General features: G+C 42.3%; 2 protein-coding genes and 1 long non-coding RNA gene across 4 annotated transcripts; 1 reads left to right on the top strand and 2 right to left on the bottom strand.

Annotated features, from left to right (window-relative positions):
- Positions 391 to 4,254, bottom strand: LOC8061627 (pentatricopeptide repeat-containing protein At1g03540). Of its 2 annotated transcripts, none has more exons than XM_021449482.1 (2): positions 1,707 to 4,254; positions 391 to 1,628 (listed from the first exon to the last, which is right to left on the bottom strand). In XM_021449482.1, exon 1 carries the CDS (start codon positions 4,086 to 4,088, stop codon positions 2,238 to 2,240), a length of 1,851 nt encoding a protein of 616 aa, XP_021305157.1. In that variant the 5' UTR covers positions 4,089 to 4,254; the 3' UTR covers positions 391 to 1,628; positions 1,707 to 2,237. The 2 variants fall into 2 exon arrangements, with proteins under 2 accessions (XP_021305157.1, XP_021305156.1); XM_021449481.1 differs by having other exon boundaries at positions 391 to 1,051; positions 1,200 to 4,254.
- Positions 4,779 to 8,096, top strand: LOC110431372. Its single transcript, XR_002448870.1, has 2 exons — positions 4,779 to 7,433; positions 7,544 to 8,096. It is a non-coding gene; the product is annotated as an uncharacterized LOC110431372 (long non-coding RNA).
- On the bottom strand, positions 14,360 to 18,236 carry LOC8083299 (calcium homeostasis endoplasmic reticulum protein). The gene is made up of 3 exons (XM_002438824.2): positions 17,198 to 18,236; positions 15,758 to 16,023; positions 14,360 to 15,310 (listed from the first exon to the last, which is right to left on the bottom strand). Exons 1-3 carry the CDS (start codon positions 18,115 to 18,117, stop codon positions 14,574 to 14,576), a joined length of 1,923 nt encoding a protein of 640 aa, XP_002438869.1. The 5' UTR covers positions 18,118 to 18,236; the 3' UTR covers positions 14,360 to 14,573.

Raw genomic sequence — 20,590 nt, forward strand, 5'->3', positions numbered from 1 at the left:
GTTGAAAATTCCAACCATCAGAACAAGTTGTTTTTACTAGCACCACAACATTATCTTTAAGACACATTTTTTTGTCACTCAATCGTAAAAGGCTAAAATGTCTTCTCGATTGGAGTAATATTACAGGAACGAGTCCTCTTGAATCGTGCAGGACTGCAGCTAGCCACGCTTCAGGTGAAAAAACATGAAAAAGCTGTCATATATTATCAAACCAGGCACAGGTAAATGTGTTTGTCCTTACAAAAAGAAGCCTACAGTTTGAATTCGCTTGAGATTATCTGCCGAATCTGCCAGCCATTCAGCAGTGGTTTTCTCTCGGACCAAATCAGCGAACAATACTTGCCATGGCTTATATCAACCAAGGGAACAGCCAAGTGAACAGTACTTGCAAACTGTAAAGCAGATATGATTATCTTTGCAGACCAAATGATCCTAATTTCCATCAGTTTTTTTCTTCGAACCATTAAAGATTAAAGTTTAGTGTCATTACAAAGGAGGGCAACAACGTCCCTAGAAACAGAATTAAAAAAAAAACTTGACCCTCATGGCATGTTATTATGGATAACTCATGCGCCACGTCATTCTAATCACACCTAATCTTCTAGGCTTCCTCTAGGCGATGAAGAGAGTCAATTTCTTGAAGAACTTATTGGATCAGTGGTTGTCAACGATCTATCATGACATCGCGTCTTGAGCTTTCCAGCCACTGCAGCACAATCAGTCTCCAGGATAAATGAGCAATGAGCCCAGCGAGCCGCAAGACTGATACCTTCGAGACATGCTGCAGCCTCAGCTCCTTCAGCATCCCTGCATTAGAAATGCGATCACCAGGAAGTAAGTTTTGGCTGGCCCTCCCAGTCCCTGATAATCATGCCCACTGCTGCTGAGCTAGTGTCAGACTGTCAGGTTTAGAAGCCCCATCAACATTAATTTTCAGAGTACCCTGACATGACTGGATCCAGCTCTTGCACAAGACTTCCTTGGTATTAGCTAAGGACTTTGAGCTCCACGGCAGAAACTTCCCTTTCCTGCTGTAATCAACCTGCTGCCTCTGTTGTCGGACAAGTGACAGAGAGTCCATATACCGGGTTAGAAAAAGAACCAAGCCATGCATGAATACCTTGCCACTAGCTTTTATATTAAAACATTATTCCAAATAAACCGATCCTCCAAATGAGCATTAAGAAATTTGCTTTTACCTCCTCTAAAGAGAACAAGTAGTCAGTCTGGCCCTGTCCATTGATCTCATCCTCTACAGGAATCACATGCCTGGAAGCGGTCCTCCATGTCATGATCACACGACTCACAGTTAGCCTGTGTCTTGAGTTGGCAATCCGTTGTTTATGACTTTCCATGCAAAGATTCTGATTTTTGCCAGTATCTTGAGCTCTAATATCTCATCCCAAATCCATCTCCCTTCCTCAGATGTTGAGTTTCCACCAATTTCACCCACACCATGGTGCAACTGGTGAAGCACATGACAATTCTATATGCACTCCTGATTGGCTGATTGTAAACAGTACATTTTTTTATCATAAGGCCACACAAAGCAGTCCTGTCATCTTTTTCACCATGAAGCTTGATCTTCAAATTTTCGGCAAAGTCATACGGATAGAAAAACCTCCTCACTGCAGTTTCATCCCAAGAGTTAGATTGAGAATCAATTAACTGATGCACCCTCCGAAGACGGCAAACACGGGTACTACCTATTGATCTCAGGCTGTCCCCGAGGAATCCAGTTATCCCTCCATATCCTTGTACTTCTCCCATCACCAATCCTGTACACCACACCAAGTTTTAAAATCTCCAACCCATATTCAGTTCCTTTACATTTTGCAATCCATCAGCTGCTGGGACAGTATCAAGTAAGTTACCCTGAGGGGAATATTTAGCTTCCAAAAGACACACACAGAAGCTATCTAGGAAGGCCCCAGCCTCCATGCCTGTCTAGCAAGTAAAGCCTGATTGAAAAGTCTTAAATCCTTGAAACCCATACCTCCAGAATCCACTGAATCTTTTGCTTACCATTTTCAGATGCAGATCCTCACCAGAAGGCCTGTATGTGCTTCATCAGATCATCACATAAAGTCAGTGGAAGTTTGAACACACTCATCACATATGTAGGGACGGTTTGTGCAACAGATTTGGAACAAGACCTGCCCAAATTCATCCATACAATTGAGAAATGACTTTAAACATTATTTGAGATACCAGAACCACCGCCAAAGCTAAATCTGTCATGGACTGCACTTCCTGATGTCCTCAGAGGCTACAGGTTGTGAGGCTGCCTCCTTAGTGTATAGTTTGCTTCTGTTTACATCAATCCAGCTTGTTCCGGCTTCTTTCTTTACCTTTCTTGATTTCATCAACCTCCTTACCTCTACAGCGTCTTCCCATCGCCCAATTGTCCTGTACACATTTTCAAGAAGAACATAGCTCAGGTGGTATTGAGGCTCCAATTCCATCATCTTCTTCGCAACCCTTACTGCTACATCTGGGTTAGTATGTGTGGCACAGGCACCAAGGATTGCTGCCCACAGTGATGAATCATCTCTAAACTGTGACTTGTTTACAAGATCTTCAGCCTCTTCCAGAAGCTCTACTCTACTGAGGAGGTCAACAATGCAATTGTAGTGTTCAATACCAGGAGGAATGCCATAGTCCTTGCTCATTGAGTTGAAGTAGTTCCTTCCTTCCTCAACCATCCCAGTATGACTACAAGCAAAAAGAACACCAATGAAACTGACGTAGTCTGGCTTGACCTCTTCTCTAACCATCTCATCGAACAGGCTGATGGCTCGTTCACCATGGCCATTCTGAGCACAACCACAAATCATGGCATTCCAAGTAATCATGTTGCGGACACTGCTCCTTCTAAAAACTCTGTAGGCGTATTCTACAGCACCACATTTTGCGTACAGGTCCACGAGTGCGGATTCAACAATGACATCTCCGCAGCCTCTCATCCTCATAAAACGGCAGTGAATTTCTTTTCCTAGCTTCACTGCAGACAGACCAGCACAAGACCGCAGAAGAGTTCCCAAGCTATACCAGTCATCGTCCTCAGTATACATCTGTCGAAACAATGAGAGAACCATCTCATGCTTCCCGCTTTGACAATACCCACCAAGCAGGGCGCACCATGAAACTGCATTCCGGACTTTCATCCTGTCGAACACCTTCTGTGCATCCACCATCATCCCACACTTGGCGTACATGTCAAGTGTGCTGCTTTCCACGATCACGTTCCCACACAGGCCACGTGTCAAAACCTGCGCGTGCGCCTCTCTACCCTGTCTCGCCCTCTTCAGGTTCCCCAGCGCCGTCATCATGGAGCCAAATGTGCAGCCGTCCGGATAAACCCCATCTGTCGCGAGCATAGCCTGGAACCACCGCAGGGCCTCGTCGAACCAGTCGTTCCGCACAAATGCTGATATCAACGACGTGTAGCATATCCCGTCAGGGGCGCGCATTTCCTCGAACGCCCTCCGCGCGTCGCCCGGCGCACCCGAGTGGCCGTACATGTCCACGAGCGCGCTCAGCACGACGCCATCGTCGGCGTACCCTCGCACGACGGTGGTGCCGTGCACGCAGGCTCCCGCGCGGAGGTCCCGCAGCACGGCGCACGCCTTGGCGGAGGCGGAAAGCGCGTGCGCGCTGGGGGCGACGTCGTCGTCAGCGCCGTATCCGCCGGCGGCCATGGTCCTGAGCTGGAGGAGCGCGCGGCGCGGGAGGCCCGCGCGGAGGAAGGCGGCGAGGACGGAGGAGTGGGCGACGACGTCGCGGCGGGGCAGGTCGTCGAACGCCCTGAGCGCGTGAGGCAGGTGGTCCGGGAGGCGGACGTAGAACGCGAGCAGCGCGTTAGCGAGGTAGCGGTCCGCGAGGAGGCCCGCCCGCGCGGCGCGGGCGTGGAGGCTGTAGCCGAGGCGCGGGGGCAGCGGGCGGTGCAGGAGGACCGCGGCGAGCGGGAGCGGCGAGGAGGAAGCAGAGGCGGCGGCGAGGCGCGCCGCGGCGAGAAGTTCGCGGGACTCCAGGAGCCGCAGGACAGCGGTCACATCGTGCGGCGAGGCTGGGGACGGCGGCATCATGCTTTCGGGTCATGAGTTCACGGCAGCACGGCGCGCCGGCGGCGTTCGTAGCGGCGAGGAGTCACCGCGGCTAGACACTTTTTTTTTTTTTTTGATAAAGCGGCTAGACACTTCTCTGAGAGAGAGAACGATTCCGTCCCTTGATGCGGATCAATCTGCGAAGCCCAAGCAATGCAAATAGGCCCACAAAAGCCCAATCAGTGTAAACAGGCCCATGAAATCTAGGTTTTCCTCGGTTCTACAACCACAGGCTATAAATAATCACTTCACCCTGCCTTTTTTCTAGGGTTATGGCTTCCACCGCCAGCTGACGCATCCGCCGCCGCCGCCTACGACGACGACAAAGCTGATGCTTTCACAATGCATCCTTCGCAGTTCTTGCTCTACGGCCAGTCGGCGCCCTGCGTCTACTGTTGATATGGTTTGCTGTTTTATTTCTTTTTTTTTGGTCTCTTATGTTTGCACTGTTTGAGGTTGTGATAGGAGCGGTGATGAGCAATCTTTTGTGGACTAGAGTTTCTGATACTACCACGGTAGTATTTGACGACCAAACCCTTGGCTGTCTGAGCTCCCAATTATCAGTATTCAACCTTTTTTACAGTTTATTATATACTAGGTCTGTTTTTATTTCCTGCTGCAATGGTTGGATGAGATTTGGAGTAATGATGAACAACTGTGTTTTGGACTAGAGTTTCTGATGCTGCTACTTTGTTGGTGGTAGTTGAAGACTAAACCCTTGGCTGTCTGAACTCAAATCTCATTAACCAGCATAAAATACTTGTTTGTTACATTGTTGTTATTAGAAATAAGTTTTCTTATATGCGTCCATTACCAATTCCGGAGGATGAATTCGTTCCTCACGGTATAATGGCTCGGGCGCAACATGCTATTCTTTTGATGTGCGGTTATATCCTGATTGGTGGCGTTCTAATGCCAATCCGATCCTGGAAAGGCCACATATATTCAGTCACATGTTAAAATTGCTACATATTGTTAGTTTTTTTTTGCTCATTTGTTTCGGGATCTAAATGATGTGTAACTTTGAAAGGGAAAGCGTTCAATCTTTGTGATTGTGACGTACCATGACAATTCTTTCATATTGAATAGGAAGATCTGATAGATCCTTGAAACTTGTTTTTATTTCTTTGCTCTGCTCTGTATAGAGATGTGGATGATGATAACACAAGTAAAAAACAGTTATCCCTGTCTGATTCCTTCAAAAGGGTGCTGATAGCATTATTCTGACACATTTTTGTATTTAAAAATTTAATATCTTTTTTCATCAGAATTTTTATTTCCACTATTGGAGCAATTTTTTACTGTGGTCGTCGATCTTGGCCTGTGATGACATGATGGTTTCAGAAAGAGGCATTTTTTTTGTCTTATCTGTTGATATTTATCATGAACTAGGACGGTCTGAGGCCATTTGATGATCATGAATCTTTTTGGCAATTGGTGCCCTGTTTCCTTGAACCATCATTCTTGGTTTTTAATCGATCAACAAAAGAGTGGCTGTGAAGACTTGGAAATATTCAAGCTCAACAGACCGAATCACATGTCTATCTCTATAGATGAGATTGATCTGTATGTCGATTATCCCGCTGAACCGAGCCATATGTTTCTTGTTCGTTTTCTGTTTGATTGTTCTTGAATTCTTTTCTGTCTTTTAATTTACAATGTGGGGATGGTGTTATGATGATGTGAAACAAGCTCCCTCTTCTGAACGAATTGAGGACAGTTGCTGGCAGAATCGAACCAATGAACCTTATTGCCACAACTGAGTAACTATTTTCCCCTTGAAACTTTTTTTTTTCTGTTGCTTGCATTTCTGGTCCATTAACTCCTTAAATGAATGGAGAATTATAAATTATAAAGCACTGTGGAGTGACTCCTTTGATGATTAGCTATACATCTGGAATTACCGTCAGATTTACTTGTGACGACATTTGTCTGGCTTTCTGAGGATTTATCTCAACGGTGTATAACTTATCTGTTTTTACCCAGCTTAGGTTGCTTGCTATGTTTGATAGGATATCCATAATTATTTCATGTCTCTTTTTACTATCAGTAAGCATATTAAAATTTGTAACAGTCCCTGTGAAGATCTCAAGACCTACCGATAGGAAGTGCCGTTTGACCCTGTAACCAGCAGCTGCATCTCTCAGCTGCAGGTGTCCATCCAATCATAACCTTTGTGGTTTGGTCTTTGATGGTGCTCACACCTGCAGTTGTTTGATTCATCTGTGGTGTATGATTTAAATCGGGTCTCTGAGGGATTCTACGTTACTACCCATGCTACTAAGATCTTGATGTGTATGTTTTTGTTTCTGTAGTTGAGTATTAGCCTGTGATGTTTAAATTTATTGATTCTTTGGTTTTGTGGATCGTTAGTCAGAGCTGTGTTGTTTTCCCATCTTTTGATTTTGATTTCATCATTCTTTGGTGTGTTTGGAGGATGATGATCTGGTTTTGTCGCCCCAGTCTTAGGATCCGGATTTCTGGACTTGTGCTGATTGACATGTTATCATATCTGACTCCATTGTCTATTTATGTTCTGTGTTCTTGATTACATGGTGTAGGTGAGTATTAGTGTTGATTTGATTTGGCAGACATGTTTTTGGTTGCATTGCAAATGATGATAAAATTAAGGCTTGTTTCTCTACATTCGCAGTTGCCGCCTAAGAGCTTTCGCCTTGCCAGGCTTGAGAGCTAGTGCTGCTAAATCCTTCCTTGGATGTCTGATGCAATGTCATACAGTTCTTACATATTCTTCTGGTTATATGTTGTTCTGCATCATGTAATCTTGGTTTTGATGTTTTCAGGTTGGTTTCCTTGCTTTGGTTATAGCTTCCTAAGAGGTTTATGTGTGTATGATGAGCTTCCTATCGTTGGTTTTGACAAAATCTTTTGCTTTGCAAGATCAGCTTCTTGTTTGGATTTCGAATCTGAAATCCAGTCCAGACAATTGGCAAACATCCTGCCATCTTGCGAGATTCAATCCGAGCCAGCTTAAACTCACCTGGATCTGAAACCCTGATTTTCTGGGCCCTTTCGGCTGGCACATTCCTTCTCTTCTACTCAGACTATCGATCGACCTTTGGTTTAGTTTGTGAGAGGGTTGATTTTGATGGATGTATTGCCCTATGGTTCATTTGGTTGTTAGTATTGTTTTTTAACTATATAAACATACTCAAGATTAATTAACAGACAACAACATAATGAAGGCAAGGGCGATGGGCCTTGTTTAGATGTGAAAAGATTTTGGATTTCGCTACTCTTGTTTGTGACAAATATTATTCAATTATGGATTAATTAGAATTAAAAGATTTGTCTCACGATTTACAGGTAAACTGTGCAATTAGTTTTTATTTTGTCTATATTTAATGTTTCATGCATGTGTCTGAAAGATTCGATGTGACGGTGAATTAAAATTTTTTTTTCTTTTCTTGGTGAAGTAAACAAGGCCCCAGTTGTTGGTTCGAGACTTTACGACTTCCGGATACGACTCTCCAATGTCTGATGAGATGCGCACCTCGTTGTCCTCTGCCACCGCATGATCGACCAGGCCTTGTTTAGATGTGTTTATTTTAGATTTTGGTACTGTAGTATTTTTATTTGTTTGTGTCAAATATTAATCAATTATGGACTAACTCAGGTCAAAATATTTGTCTCGTGATTTACTGTCAAACTGTATAATTAGTTTTTTGTTTTTATTTTGATGCGATGGAGAATCTTTTAGGGGTGAACTAAATAAGGCCCGTTCACAAGGATGGTGATGGCCATGGTGAAATCGTCCAGTTCAACTAGATGATGCCCCATTGTCAAAAAAAAAGAAGATGCCCGGAAGCAGCTTTGGCCAAGTTGAGCGGTAGAGGATGTGCGGTTGTTGTAAATATGAAAAAAAATATTATATTTGTCATTATATCAAGTTTTATTATTTAATTTATTTGTCTACGCCATCTTTCGAACAACGATGAAATATAAGTGTGCAATGGAGAATCTCGAACAGAAATGTTCACCAGCCCAATGTTTTGTTTTTAATAACATTGCAGGTATATGATTTCATAAAGTTCTGATAGCAAGAATCAGTATTATGTAATTTACGGTGTCAAATGTGCACACCTCTGACTTTACCATCCTGCTTTTTTACCAACACTGCCTAACCTTTTTTTTTAAAAAAAACAACCTTTTTTGGTGCACTACGACAAACCATACTATCGCTGCTGCAAGACTTTGTATGCCTAGTTAATTTATAATTAAACAATATTTGTCACATACAAGCAAAGTGCTACAATTGCCGTTTTTCAAAAAAATTTGGAACTAAACAAGACTTTAATTGATTTTGGATGAAAATGATCTTTATATAATACAAATTTAAAGCTTTAAACAAGATTTAACTTTGTATTTTGTTTTTTTCATTTGAGGTTATTAATATGCTCAAAAAAGATAATATAAAGTTTCAACTAACTATTAATTATGTATAAGTGTTTGTCACTTTAGAAAATTCGTATGGTGCCAAATAAAGATATCTCAATGAGATTTATAAATTTATAATTTTGAGTTTTTACCTTAGAGATCATTAAAATGCTCAAAAATATAAGAGCTTGTATACGATTAATACGATGCTGAAACTTTATATTAATTTTTTGAGTATTTTAGTGATCTTAAATTGAAAAACTTAAAACTATAAATTTATAGATCCTGTTAATATCTACAACTTTCATATAAAAGGTATCTCTTTGTGGTACCATATAAGAAAGATATGATTTTTCCAAAGCGATAAGCGATAAGCGTTTGTATGCGATTAATAAAAAGCTGAAACTTTATATTATTTTTTTTAGCATCTTAACGACCTTAAATGAAAAGGCTTAAAACTATAAAGTTATAGATCTGGTGTGTTACAATTTTCATATAATCGTTTGAAAAATATATTTTTTCTAAGTTGTGTCACATTAGCGAGTCGCCAAGTGGCAGTCTTGCCGCGCTGACATGTATGGTGTTGCAGTGTGGCGCTGACATGTATGGCGTGGCAGTGTGGTTTTGCCGCACCGTCGTGCATGGTATGACCAAAAGAGTTAGTTTAAAAAAATATATATGGTTTTAGATTTAAAAATAGTGTTAAAAAAATCACCATCACTACCTACATCATGCTCCTTTACCATCTCACACATCAGTAAATAGTAATTTCAGTCATGTCTTTTCAAGCTTCTATTTGGGCATTTTGACAATCTATATACAACATGGTTGGTCCTATGCCATAGATTATGAACCCCATATATTTTTCGGTATTACAAAAATGCATAATTGAAGTACAGTTTACTCATTTGGTTGTCTGCTTAAGCAAAGGCTTGTATAGTGCTCAAGCCTCAAAGCGGCTCAGTGCTGCATTAGCTAATACGCTAGATTTTTTTAGTATTAGACAATGCAGGAATATTCTCATTCCCATACTTACCAGAAATATGAGATCTCAACTCTACTAGAATCTTAATTCAACCTTGAGGGCTAAAACTAAACCCTCAAGAAAATTGCTTTTTCATTGATGGTGCAAGTGTCCATTATTCTGTATGTGCATCGGTTTATGTTTCATCAAGTTACTTTTTTACACGAGTGCGCTGAGTTGTATTGTATAGTGTTGTGCTGTATGCTTCTTCATCCTATTAAGCCTATTCGTTTCTCTTTTCAACCGTATTTTTTCTACCAGCCGTGTTTGTCTCGTGCTTATACACGTTGTGGCTCTCTTCTTGGCCAACCCACGCGTGTCTACGTTTTATTTTACTGCGGTATCTCTTGCACAAGCACCCAAGTAGAGTATTACATTTCCTGTTACAAGGTGATACTCCATTTTTTCTTTTATAAGTGACAATCAGGCCTTGTTTAGATACACCCAAAATTCTAAAAGTTTATAAAATTTTCCATCACATCGAATCTTTGGACACATGTATGGAACATTAAACATAAATAAAAAATAACTAATTGCACAATTTACATGTAAATCACGAAGCGAATCTTTTAAGCCTAGTTAGTCAATGGTTGGACAATGTTTGTCAAATACAAACAAAAATGCTATAGTATTAAACTTCAAAAAAAAATGCATCTAAACAAGACCTCAGCCTACAAGATGTAAACTTTGTTAAAAAAACAACATCATTCGATTCGTGTTTATAGAAGCACTCTGCCATTGGTTATAATTTAGTAGGAAAAAGTCTACGTACCTCTCTCAAACTATAGTGGACTATTAAATAACCCCGAATTGGTTTTGTATGGCGGTTGTCTTTTTCTTTTTTATTTATTTCCGCTAAATATTTTAAAAAATCATAGTAAATCACAGAAAAATCATAAAATAAAAAATCTAATTTTGTTGGACTCCACATGAATCGATCTACACAGTGAACATATAATACTAGTACAATGCCCGTGCTAACGCTACGGCTATATCTGGGAATGTTATTAAACAAAATCAATTCCAATCAGGAATGTTTGTTTCTAACTATTCTATGGTCATCTCAGCTATTCTCTTCGTTCTTGCATGTTCATTTTCTCCAACGAGTGTTAGAATATCTGTGTAGAGTACCATTTTTATGAGGTCAGTCATAGTAGTAGAGATATTAACAAAAAAAAAGAAACTTGGTGACATAAGAAGCATGAAGTTCTATATTTGACATTTACTGCTGCACAAAGGTAGTATACTTTCTGTCGTGGTTTCTATGACAAGGCCACCATGGCTATGCTCTCCGCAGTTGCAATTGCTTCAGTATTATCATCGTTCAATATAATTTGTGATTTTTGGTCCATCTGCATTATCTTTTTTGTTACAGTAAAGATTAAGATAAATTGGCTCTTTCACATAAATAAAAAACATATTATGTAGCTGATATTTACCGCTAGCCATAGATATTCTACTTCCTATCATGGTTGTCGTGGTACTGCCACCATGGCTATGATCCCCATCTGCAGCTGGTTGGATATTTTCCTTGTTTACAAAAAATAGGCTAAAAGTGAGAATTCAAAGTGAGACACTGCAAATAGGATCAATGTGAGAATTCAGTATATTTAATTAGAAAATTTCTAACAACTATAATTTAGATCTTTGAAGGTTACCTTGGGTTTAGCGGCTTTTATTTCATGCCATGGTTGTGCCTGATCCTCTCTCTAGTCTACCTATATGATCAGCACAAGAAACAAAAATGACGTCACAAAATGTCCTCTTTTGAAGTTCCAGGGCAATCTCATGTTGTTAAAACTGTAATGAGAAATTAGATGATGCGGCTTTAGGGGCTTAAATTTATTCATGCAGAAACGTTCTTTTTTGTTTAAAGGCAGCGAACAGAAGAACGAAAGAAAAAAAATGCAGAACGCACACATGGATCACCTGTTGAGCTACTGCTTCCTTTCATCAGCTTTTTTATTCTTCATTAGTAGAATGACAATCCGATACCTTAGTCTTCTTGTAATTCTTCTCATTCAGCTAGGATAGTGCCGTAGTGAAAAGGAAATCAAGTACCGTAGCGAGCAGCAGTGCAGCATCAGATTAAATTCGTTTTCTGAATGAATTGCTCACCTGTATTTTTGGCTTTGCTCTGGCCAGGAACTGCCCTCATCCCCGCGATCCGTTCTGGCAAGCCTTGTGCAGGCATGTACGAAAATGGATCGCGATCGGCAGTGCAACCGTTAGGGTTCTCGAAGACCGCGTGCCGTCGTGGTGGATGTTCTTCCACTTCGATCCGCGGCAGTTGCTCGCCGACGCCAACAACAGCTCAAACCTTCATATCAGTCTACTCGTTCTAGCCGCCGCTGAACCCCAGCGCGTTTGGGGTAGATGTGAGGACGAACCTGACCACGCGTTTGCGGCGACATGCCCCTGCCCTTGACCTCCGTCTACGGCGCAATCACGGCGTGCTGGTCCAGGATCTACGCGTGGCCAGGTGGCGGAGTAGCACGCCCGCCTCAAGGACGAGCAGCCTAAGGTACCGGATCAAGAGGAAGCCAAGCGTCGTGACCACGGCCAGGTGCAAAACCGCGTCGACCACCGCCCGTGGCAGAGGAGGCCTGCGTGGATCGGTAGCACGCGGAGGTGCCGGCCGCCCGACGGTCACCGCGATCTCCCTAGCTACGGTTTTATTTTAGCGATACATATAAAAATTACATGTGCTGAGTCGTTGATCTTGCAGGTGGAATTTGTCTGGAGAAGATTTCAATTATAGTAGAGATAGAGATAGTGTATATCTAAATGCATAGCAAAAACCTAAAAGATAAAATGTCTTATAATTTGGAATTGTGGGAGTAATAAAATTGAGGTTGCAGAAACAAGTCGTCAGGGAACAATAACCAACATAGTAAATTAAACAAAGTATTTTTCCAGCAAGAACTATGGAGAAATTTTGCAGCCTGACAAAAATAAGCAATGCAATTACCGAGTTGAGTATTCAAATACAGCAGAATTACTGCTATGAAGGATCTGATTATTAGTGCAAAAAAGACCTCCAGCTCGACTCATGCCTGTTCAGAAACTGGTGACCACACCGTCGTCACCGGTGATTCCATCGGTGCCGGGAAGACGGCGAGTGCACCGCACCAACACCGTTCCCCTTCCTATAGGGTTTGCTGCACAACACCACCGTCGCCATCGTTCTCCTGCTGCTTCTGTCATCAACAGTGGTGCCTCTCCATCCATGATCACTACTTGTCCGCACAACTGTCCTCGGTTGTTCTGGTCGATGATCATGGTGTTGCGGTGAATTATGTTGCCCACAACGTCGGTGCACCATATCTATAATGGTTTGTAGCTTTGCTCGCTTTGCAGACGGCACCCATGGCTTCCATGTCGGCATGGGAGTCGTCTTGAACCGCCAACTTGACATCACCATTGTCTGCAATCTAGCCATCGTGTACCTCTCTTTCCAGCTCATCAATGGCATGTCCTCGTTGGTGAAGTACGGTGGTTCCTTGTTGGAGAAGATCGGTGGTGATCTGTATTCGACACGTTGCTGACGATGGGAGTTCAGAGATCTGATGGACTCGTACCTGGCCTTCCAGAGCACGGCGTCGTGGTCGGCGACGAGGCACCTCAGCTCCTTGCTAGCGCACTCCACCGTCGCGACGTAGTCGGCGACGTGGAGCTGAGCCTACATAGGATCACCATCTGTAGGTCGACGGGAAGACACACGAAGCTAGGCAACACCGGCACGTCGCTTTGGTGGCAGATGGAGAGAAAGAGGCGGCGGCACAGCTGATCTGTGAAAAGCTTCCAGAGCCACGGTGCGCCGCCATTGGCGTCGTCATCCGGCGGCGACGGCGACGACATCGTCAGTGCGCGAGCCGCGTCGTCCATGCCGCACGAGAGGACGGGCGCGAAAGCCGCCAGCGGCAGCCGCTCCCTTCGAGCGTTCAGATGGCGTCCGTTGCTGTCGACGTAGCGTCGACAGTGATCTTGCCGCGGCCGCCCTCGCGGTGGGCCAACTGCGGCACCGAGTAGCGGCTGGATACAGACCAAGGCGTCGTCTCCGGCGCGTCGCACGGCAGGAAGCCAGAGGAGAGGAAAGCGGCATCGCCCATGATGCACAGGCGGCCGAAGAGGTCCTCGGCGTCCCAGTGGGCGGCGTTGGTGACCTTGTTGAGGGGCCAGGACTTGTTGGCGGCTGCCATCGCCGTTGCCCGTTGGTACACAGATGCGATCCTGGAGGAGGCCGGCAGGATGACGGACGTGCGTGTGTTGCGGCCTTTTTGTGATTGACGGAGGTGTGCGTGTGTAAGGTTGTGATCATACTTCTAATCTGGACCGTCAAATCTGTAGGACATGTGCTGTGAGTCGTTGATCTTGCAGGTGGGATTTGCCTAGAGAAGATTTCAATTATAGTAGAGATGGTATGTTTTAGTACAAAATTTTTATTATAACTTTAAATTTATGAACTATTCCAATTAATTAAACATAGATCTAAAGCTATAGTAAAAAATTTATACTAAACTATAGCAAATTATATGTTCACTATGTAGATCGACTCACGTAGAGTCCAATAAAGATTCAGTGAAAATAAATAAAAAAATAAAGATAAAATCACCATCACTGTAGCAAAACTAGCGTCGAAAACCGCTCGAGGGAGTTATTTGACCGGTTTTATAAAATTCAAGAGGTACAAAATCTAGTTTTATAGTTGGAGTGAAGTAATCCACCCTGTATAGTTGAGGGGGTTACGTAGACTTTTTTCTAATTTCATAGCTAAAAATTATAGTCCAATAAATTTCCAGAGTACCTAAATTTTGGGAGTAAACCATAGTAGGACGAGTAAAGAATAGATCCCTGGAACATGCATAATTTGCAACTGGGCTAGCTACGTTTGGATTTAAGAAGCTGTAGATCACATTTGCCATACAAAGTTGCATCGCACAATAATGACAGGATAGTTCTTACAATTTCGTGATCTCATGTAACCATACAGCATAACCTTGAAATGTTGGAAAAAGTGGTGCTTGAAGCATCTCTTGCTGCCCTCACCTTGCCGTCGATGAGCGAGCAGTGATGGAAGAATGATACGTTGTGCTCCTTTGCTTCCGATAAGAAGAATATACATCATCATACTGGCTCACCTCATTTGGATCGGCAGAAGCTCCGAGACCCAACCGACCACTGGACCCAGGTTTACTGTCAATGCTACCATCAGCACGCATCCCTGTCTCAGGGTTTGTGACAAGCAGATTCGGTGGGGGAGGAATGCAAGCGCCTCCCTTTCGGGCAGGAAGTTCCCTCTCGTAGTCATCGTAGTCACCGGGCTCGCTTTGTCTCATTGGACCTTCTGATGGGTTTACCTCCCCAATATCACTGAAGAACTTCGATACACGCTCAAGGATCTCAGACTCTGGGACGGTTGATGGAGGGATGGTTGTGGGGATGTCAAGCGGGCTTAAGGGAGAGTAAGGCACTCCACTACCTATTTGCATCTTCCGAACCATTCCGGGAATGAGGCCAGGGGGGAAGAGTGGATAAGGAGGTGGATTCGAATCATTTGTAGGAGCAGTGCTTTGAGGAGCCACAGAGGGAATTAACGATGGTTGCACTGGCAAAGATGCTGCAAAAGTAGTTTGGCCTACAGGAGGATAAACACCAGCTGGAAGTTGGTTTGCTGGAAATTGTGCAGAGGGAACAGATTGGGTTGCACCAGCAACAGGATGGATTGCATTATCCTTCTCTGGAGGTTCCGAGGACCATTTTGAGCGCAGTGGTGCTGATCCTGCAAAAATATCTAGCAGCTTTTAGGTTTGCTCCCCAAAAAAGTAAAATGGGCATTACATTAAAAAAGCTATTCCAAATAGACATTGTAACACTAGAGAGTCTAACGATAGAATGATTTAACTGAGAAGAAACATACGTAAGCAGCCAGAGAATAAAGTTCTCTAATTAGATGATGGGCCAGATAGGTTTCCAGGAACGAATTTTAGAAAGTTACGAATCATTCTAAATAATGGCTAGAACATATAGCAGCTACTGCAGTCCAGAGCTACTATTGCAGAAAATTTCAGGGATCAACATATCATGATCACAGCTATGTGAGTTGATGAATCAAATGAAGAAAAATGGTAATCATGTGGAACTCATAGGTCAAGTACCGAAAGAATACAAAATAGCGTCCTTATTTAAAAGCTAGCATCATCATCAGATAACAAAAAAAAGGAGATACCTGAAAAGGTCGAGGGATCTGGCGAAACATGTCGTGGCACCAAAGGATAAGGCAAGGCACCTTTCATCTCTCTTTCAAAATTAGCAATTGTTTCCTGGTCGTAAACTTCCTTTGAACCCCAAAACTGAAGGATTTTCTCAATGCGAGTCTGGTTGTCATCTTTACTTTGTGAATTATTGTAAACCCTTGCAAGCATGGAACCCAGTACGGATTTAAAAGCAATAGCCTCATTGTCAAGGTCCCGAATATTAGTTCGCCTTTGTAAGCTGTAGAATGTCAAACAAATTCAGAAATCAGTGATGCAGTTACAAGTCATGTGCACATTGAAATTCTCAGAAGCTAGATTTGATGGTCATGCATTAGCAGCTTTTTGAGAAAAGGTGTGTTAAATCTCATTCTGGTACAGTCCGGAACAACTGGATTACCTCAGACCACCGCAACAGAGGTCAAATCCAGTACTGGTCATGGTTCTGAATTTCGGCTGTACCAGGCGAAATCTAGCATTCCGTGGATGCCAGTACCAGTTGATAACAAAGGTTCACACCAGCCGGCATAAGACTATGAGGGATTTTCTCTCATTTTGCTACGCACAGGTATATTTGCTAGTTGACAATAATTATAAGCTAATAATTACGAATAAACATAAATGTATTTACAGAATGGTACATCGTACACAGATATTGTCTGGTACCGAAACATTCTGTCCCAATTTGTCCAGCAGAAAGGCATCCGGAATGGTATCCATAAGCTTGTCAGGGACCCTCCAAACAAAAGGATGTATGCATTTGGTACAACAGAATATCGTTTAGAAAAGCATATCACAGCTTCAACTGGGTGCTACTTGCTATTTTTATAGCACTGCAGTTTGTAATGGACCAAAAAATGGTAACAAACTGGGGAGTACCACTTTCATCCGCATGAGAAAAGGGTCCTGAATTACTAGATATATCATATATGATCTCTTATCATTATGAAACAAAGCACCTGGGTATTTTTCTATGTTTATCGATTTTATAATCTGTCAAAAGACAAAAGTATGTTTGCTTTTGAAGGCCTTCTATTTGCCAAGAAGTAATTATCTTCCAAATTCCAATGTTAAAATGTTGGCCTTAGCAAAGTTTAGTAGTGTTTCAAATGAATTAGGGTGAACTAAGATTGCATCAAGTACTCCCAATTTGGTGAGTGCTTATAGTGTGGATACTGGAAATATGAATTAGTCACTCTACAAGCTACTGCACTACAGCAATGAGATATGAAAACAATATATATGCTAATTAGATGACACTTCATGCACTGGTATGTCAGTCAGCATGATAACTGAAGTATTCATCAAAAGGAACATAAGGACAATTTCTAAACTCAAGAACTACAACTAAAAAAGAAAAGGCATAACGTAAGCAGTCCTATTTTAATAAAGATAGGAAACAGATCGAGCCATACCTTTCAAAAAGAATATCGTTCACTAGGAAGATTATGTGCAGCTGCCGCTCTGAATCCTCCAACACAAATACTCTCTCCTTAAGAGCTTCAGCCAGAGCCGGCGTAAATGGCAATCTTTGCATAAACCATGACTTTGCTCCCTTTATTGATTCCTTAGTGCCATTAAGATTGTTAAGCACATCTTGCAGCTCAGCAGCAACATCAGCAGGGAGCGCCCCAGACAGTCCCTTGAACGGTTGTGCCGCAGCTTCATAGTCCCCATGGCCGTGAGCAGCAGCAAACTGCTGGTGCTGATCATAGAATGGAGGGTACCCCGGCTGGTGAATCGGCGGCCCCCTCATCATAGGGCCCATAGGCGGCATCATATGCATCGAGCCCGGCGGGTAGGGCGACGGCACAGGCGGGCGCGGCAAGAGCCAGAGCATGTACCTGTAGTAGGCGTGACCTTCCCCGCCGAAGACGAAGGCGTAGTCCGGGTTGTCGTGCTGCTTGTCGCGGATCATGGCCTCGAAATCCGGCCCGTTCTTGGCGATGTACTCGACGAGCTTGTCGATGCGCTTCTGGAGCTCCGGATCGGCGGGGGGCGCGGCCGGCGGCGGCGGGGCGGATTCGAACGGCGGCGGGTGCATGTAAGGGTGGTGCGGCGGCGGGGAGGGCGTGGACAAGACGTGCGGCGGCGGCGGGTGCGACGCGTAGGGGGGAGGCGGCTGCTGGTGCGGCGGCAGGTGCGAGTAGGCCGGCGGCATGGGGCGCGCGTAGGGCCCGGGCGGGTACTGCGGGAGCGGCGCGCCGTAAGGGTGGGGCGGGTACTTAGGCGGCGGCGCCTGCGGGTGGTACCCGCCGTACTGCGGCGGCGGTGGCTGCTGCCCCTGCGCGTACGCCATGGCCGCGGCCGCGTAGTCCTGGGGTTGCCGGTCCATGAGGGGCTCCGGCGAGAGGAAGGGTAGGGCTCCGAGAGCCGGCGACGGCGACGGCGGCGGCGGCGGAGACGAGACAGGGGGAGAGGAGACGAGGCCGAGAGAGCTCGCGAGGTGTCACGCTGGCCTCGCAGAGGGCAAAAGGCCGCTGGACCAGACTCCAATCGGCCCATCATGCAATAGGATGGCGATTCGTTTTCGTGATCCACTAGGCCCACCAATCAGGCCTTGTTTAGTCCCAAAAAAATTTCAAAATTCCCGTCACATCAAATTTTGCGGAACATGCATAGAGTATTAAATTTAAAAGAAAACAAAAACTAATTACACAGTTTGCCTGTAAATCGCAAGATGAATCTTTTGACCCTAATTAGTCTATGATTGGACAATATTTGCCACAGACAAACAAAAATGCTACATTACCTAAAATCCAAAATTTTTGCCAACTAAACAAGGCCTCAATGGAAGATCTGGGTTGGAGTGGTTTTAAGTCGACTTTATCTTATTTAATTATAGTAGCAAACATACTCGTGTGTTGCAACAGGAGAAAAGCTATCAAATATTTAACTTGTTTGCTTTAACTTTTTGCACAACTGCAATGACCACAATAACCTAATTTCTATAGTTGTTACTTTTGATGTTGTGAGTGGTTGTTGTAACAATCACAAACACACAGGCTTGTTAATGAAAATAAAGATGACGATGTTATATATCTATTTACTATTTATATTTTTATGTTTTATGATGATCATGATATCTCTAGTATAAGTTAATATTGACGATATTCTATAAATTATGTATTGAATTAAAATACAATGTTGATACATTTTTTTCCATTGTAAAGAACGAAATATTTACTCGCAAAAGTATCATAATTTTAGTTTTTATACTGATTGTCCATGTGTTTGTAGATTTTGATATCAAGTTATGTGACTTTTTTTTTAAGAATCCATAAAAATATGTAACTTTAATATTTAGTTATCGTGTTTTAGTTTCTACATGGCAGACCTTGTTGAAAGTCATACTGGTATATGTAGACATTTCAGATATTTTGCATTGGTATGTGTAGACAGCTTGGAGAAACATTTGTTTTGATTAGATTGAACGTGAAACTGCTCAAGATTTCAGTTTACAGATTGATTAACTAGATCATCGACTAATCTATGTCATATTACTTATTTTATTATTTGTAATTAAAACCAACAACTTGATTCAAATATTTGTGTATATTAAGTAAATATCAAACTTAAAACCCCATAATATTATATTACTATTTATCTTTATCTTTATAAGGAAAAACAGAGTTATTTCACCAGGTAAAAAAATAAATCACGGCAAGGGAGGCAGCACTTTCCTACCTGTTTTCCATCGCCCAAAGACGGCTCTTCGAAGCAAAAAGAAAAGGAAAAAAATTCCACCTTTTTACTCCATGTCCATCGTCCAGAATATATCACGCTAGGAGTCTTACATCTTACATATATGTAAGATCATAGACGATAGAGAGCTCATATAGCATGACGTCTAGATCAAACGGTTATTATAGAGAGAAATGAGTCTTACATCTTACATATAGGTGAAAAAAAGTTATCAAAGACTGCTCTCCTAACGACAGGAAAGCAAAATTTGTTTTTTCCACATTCGTCTTTTTACTCGATCTCCATCGTCCTTACCGCAGTAGGAGTCTTACATCTTACATGTAAGATCACGGATGATAGAGGGCTCATATATCATGACGTCTAGATCGACGATTATTATAGAGAGAGAGGAGTCTTACATCTTATACATGTAGGTAGAAAAAAAATCTTGGCAAAAATTTTGCCTCTTCGTTATTAGATATAGATTATATATAAATAAATACTTAAAAGGTTTAAAATATCGCTCAACTTTTAAAAATTTTGGGAAGAAACTCTAGATATATAATGATGTATTAAGAAATCCATTTTTTTTTTCAAAAACTTCAAAAATATGATTTAGATCTAGAAAAATGAGAAATATATGAAAGAACTAAAAAATTACAAAACATGAGTACAAAATTTTTGAAGTATAAACATATGTTTTAATCATATTTTTGACGATGAGCCACCCATTTCCTTCTAAATATAAGACACAGCCAACACGAATGCAACGTACATTAATATTGAATGGATTCATGCTAGTCATGTATTATGTTTTTTTTGAAAACATATTTGCATATCAATTATATTATTATATGTTTTGAGAAATTTCTAGATTTTATGGATAGTTTTCCATTTTCCTAGAGATATTATATCTACTTTTTAAGCATCTAGGGATTTTCATGAGCTCTAAATATTTTATTTAGATTTGTCATGTCTCAATCTCTCTCTCTCTCTCTCTATTCTTTTTTGAAATTCTTACAAGTTTAGACCTTTTTTGTGGTTTAGAAACCTAACGATTTTTTTAATAAAAAAGACAAACTCATCTTGAAATCCACTCCAAGCAATTTGAATGGTGTTGAGAG

The sequence above is a fragment of the Sorghum bicolor genome, chromosome 10, assembly GCF_000003195.3.
Source record: "Sorghum bicolor cultivar BTx623 chromosome 10, Sorghum_bicolor_NCBIv3, whole genome shotgun sequence".
In the NCBI taxonomy this organism is placed as follows: domain Eukaryota; kingdom Viridiplantae; phylum Streptophyta; class Magnoliopsida; order Poales; family Poaceae; genus Sorghum; species Sorghum bicolor.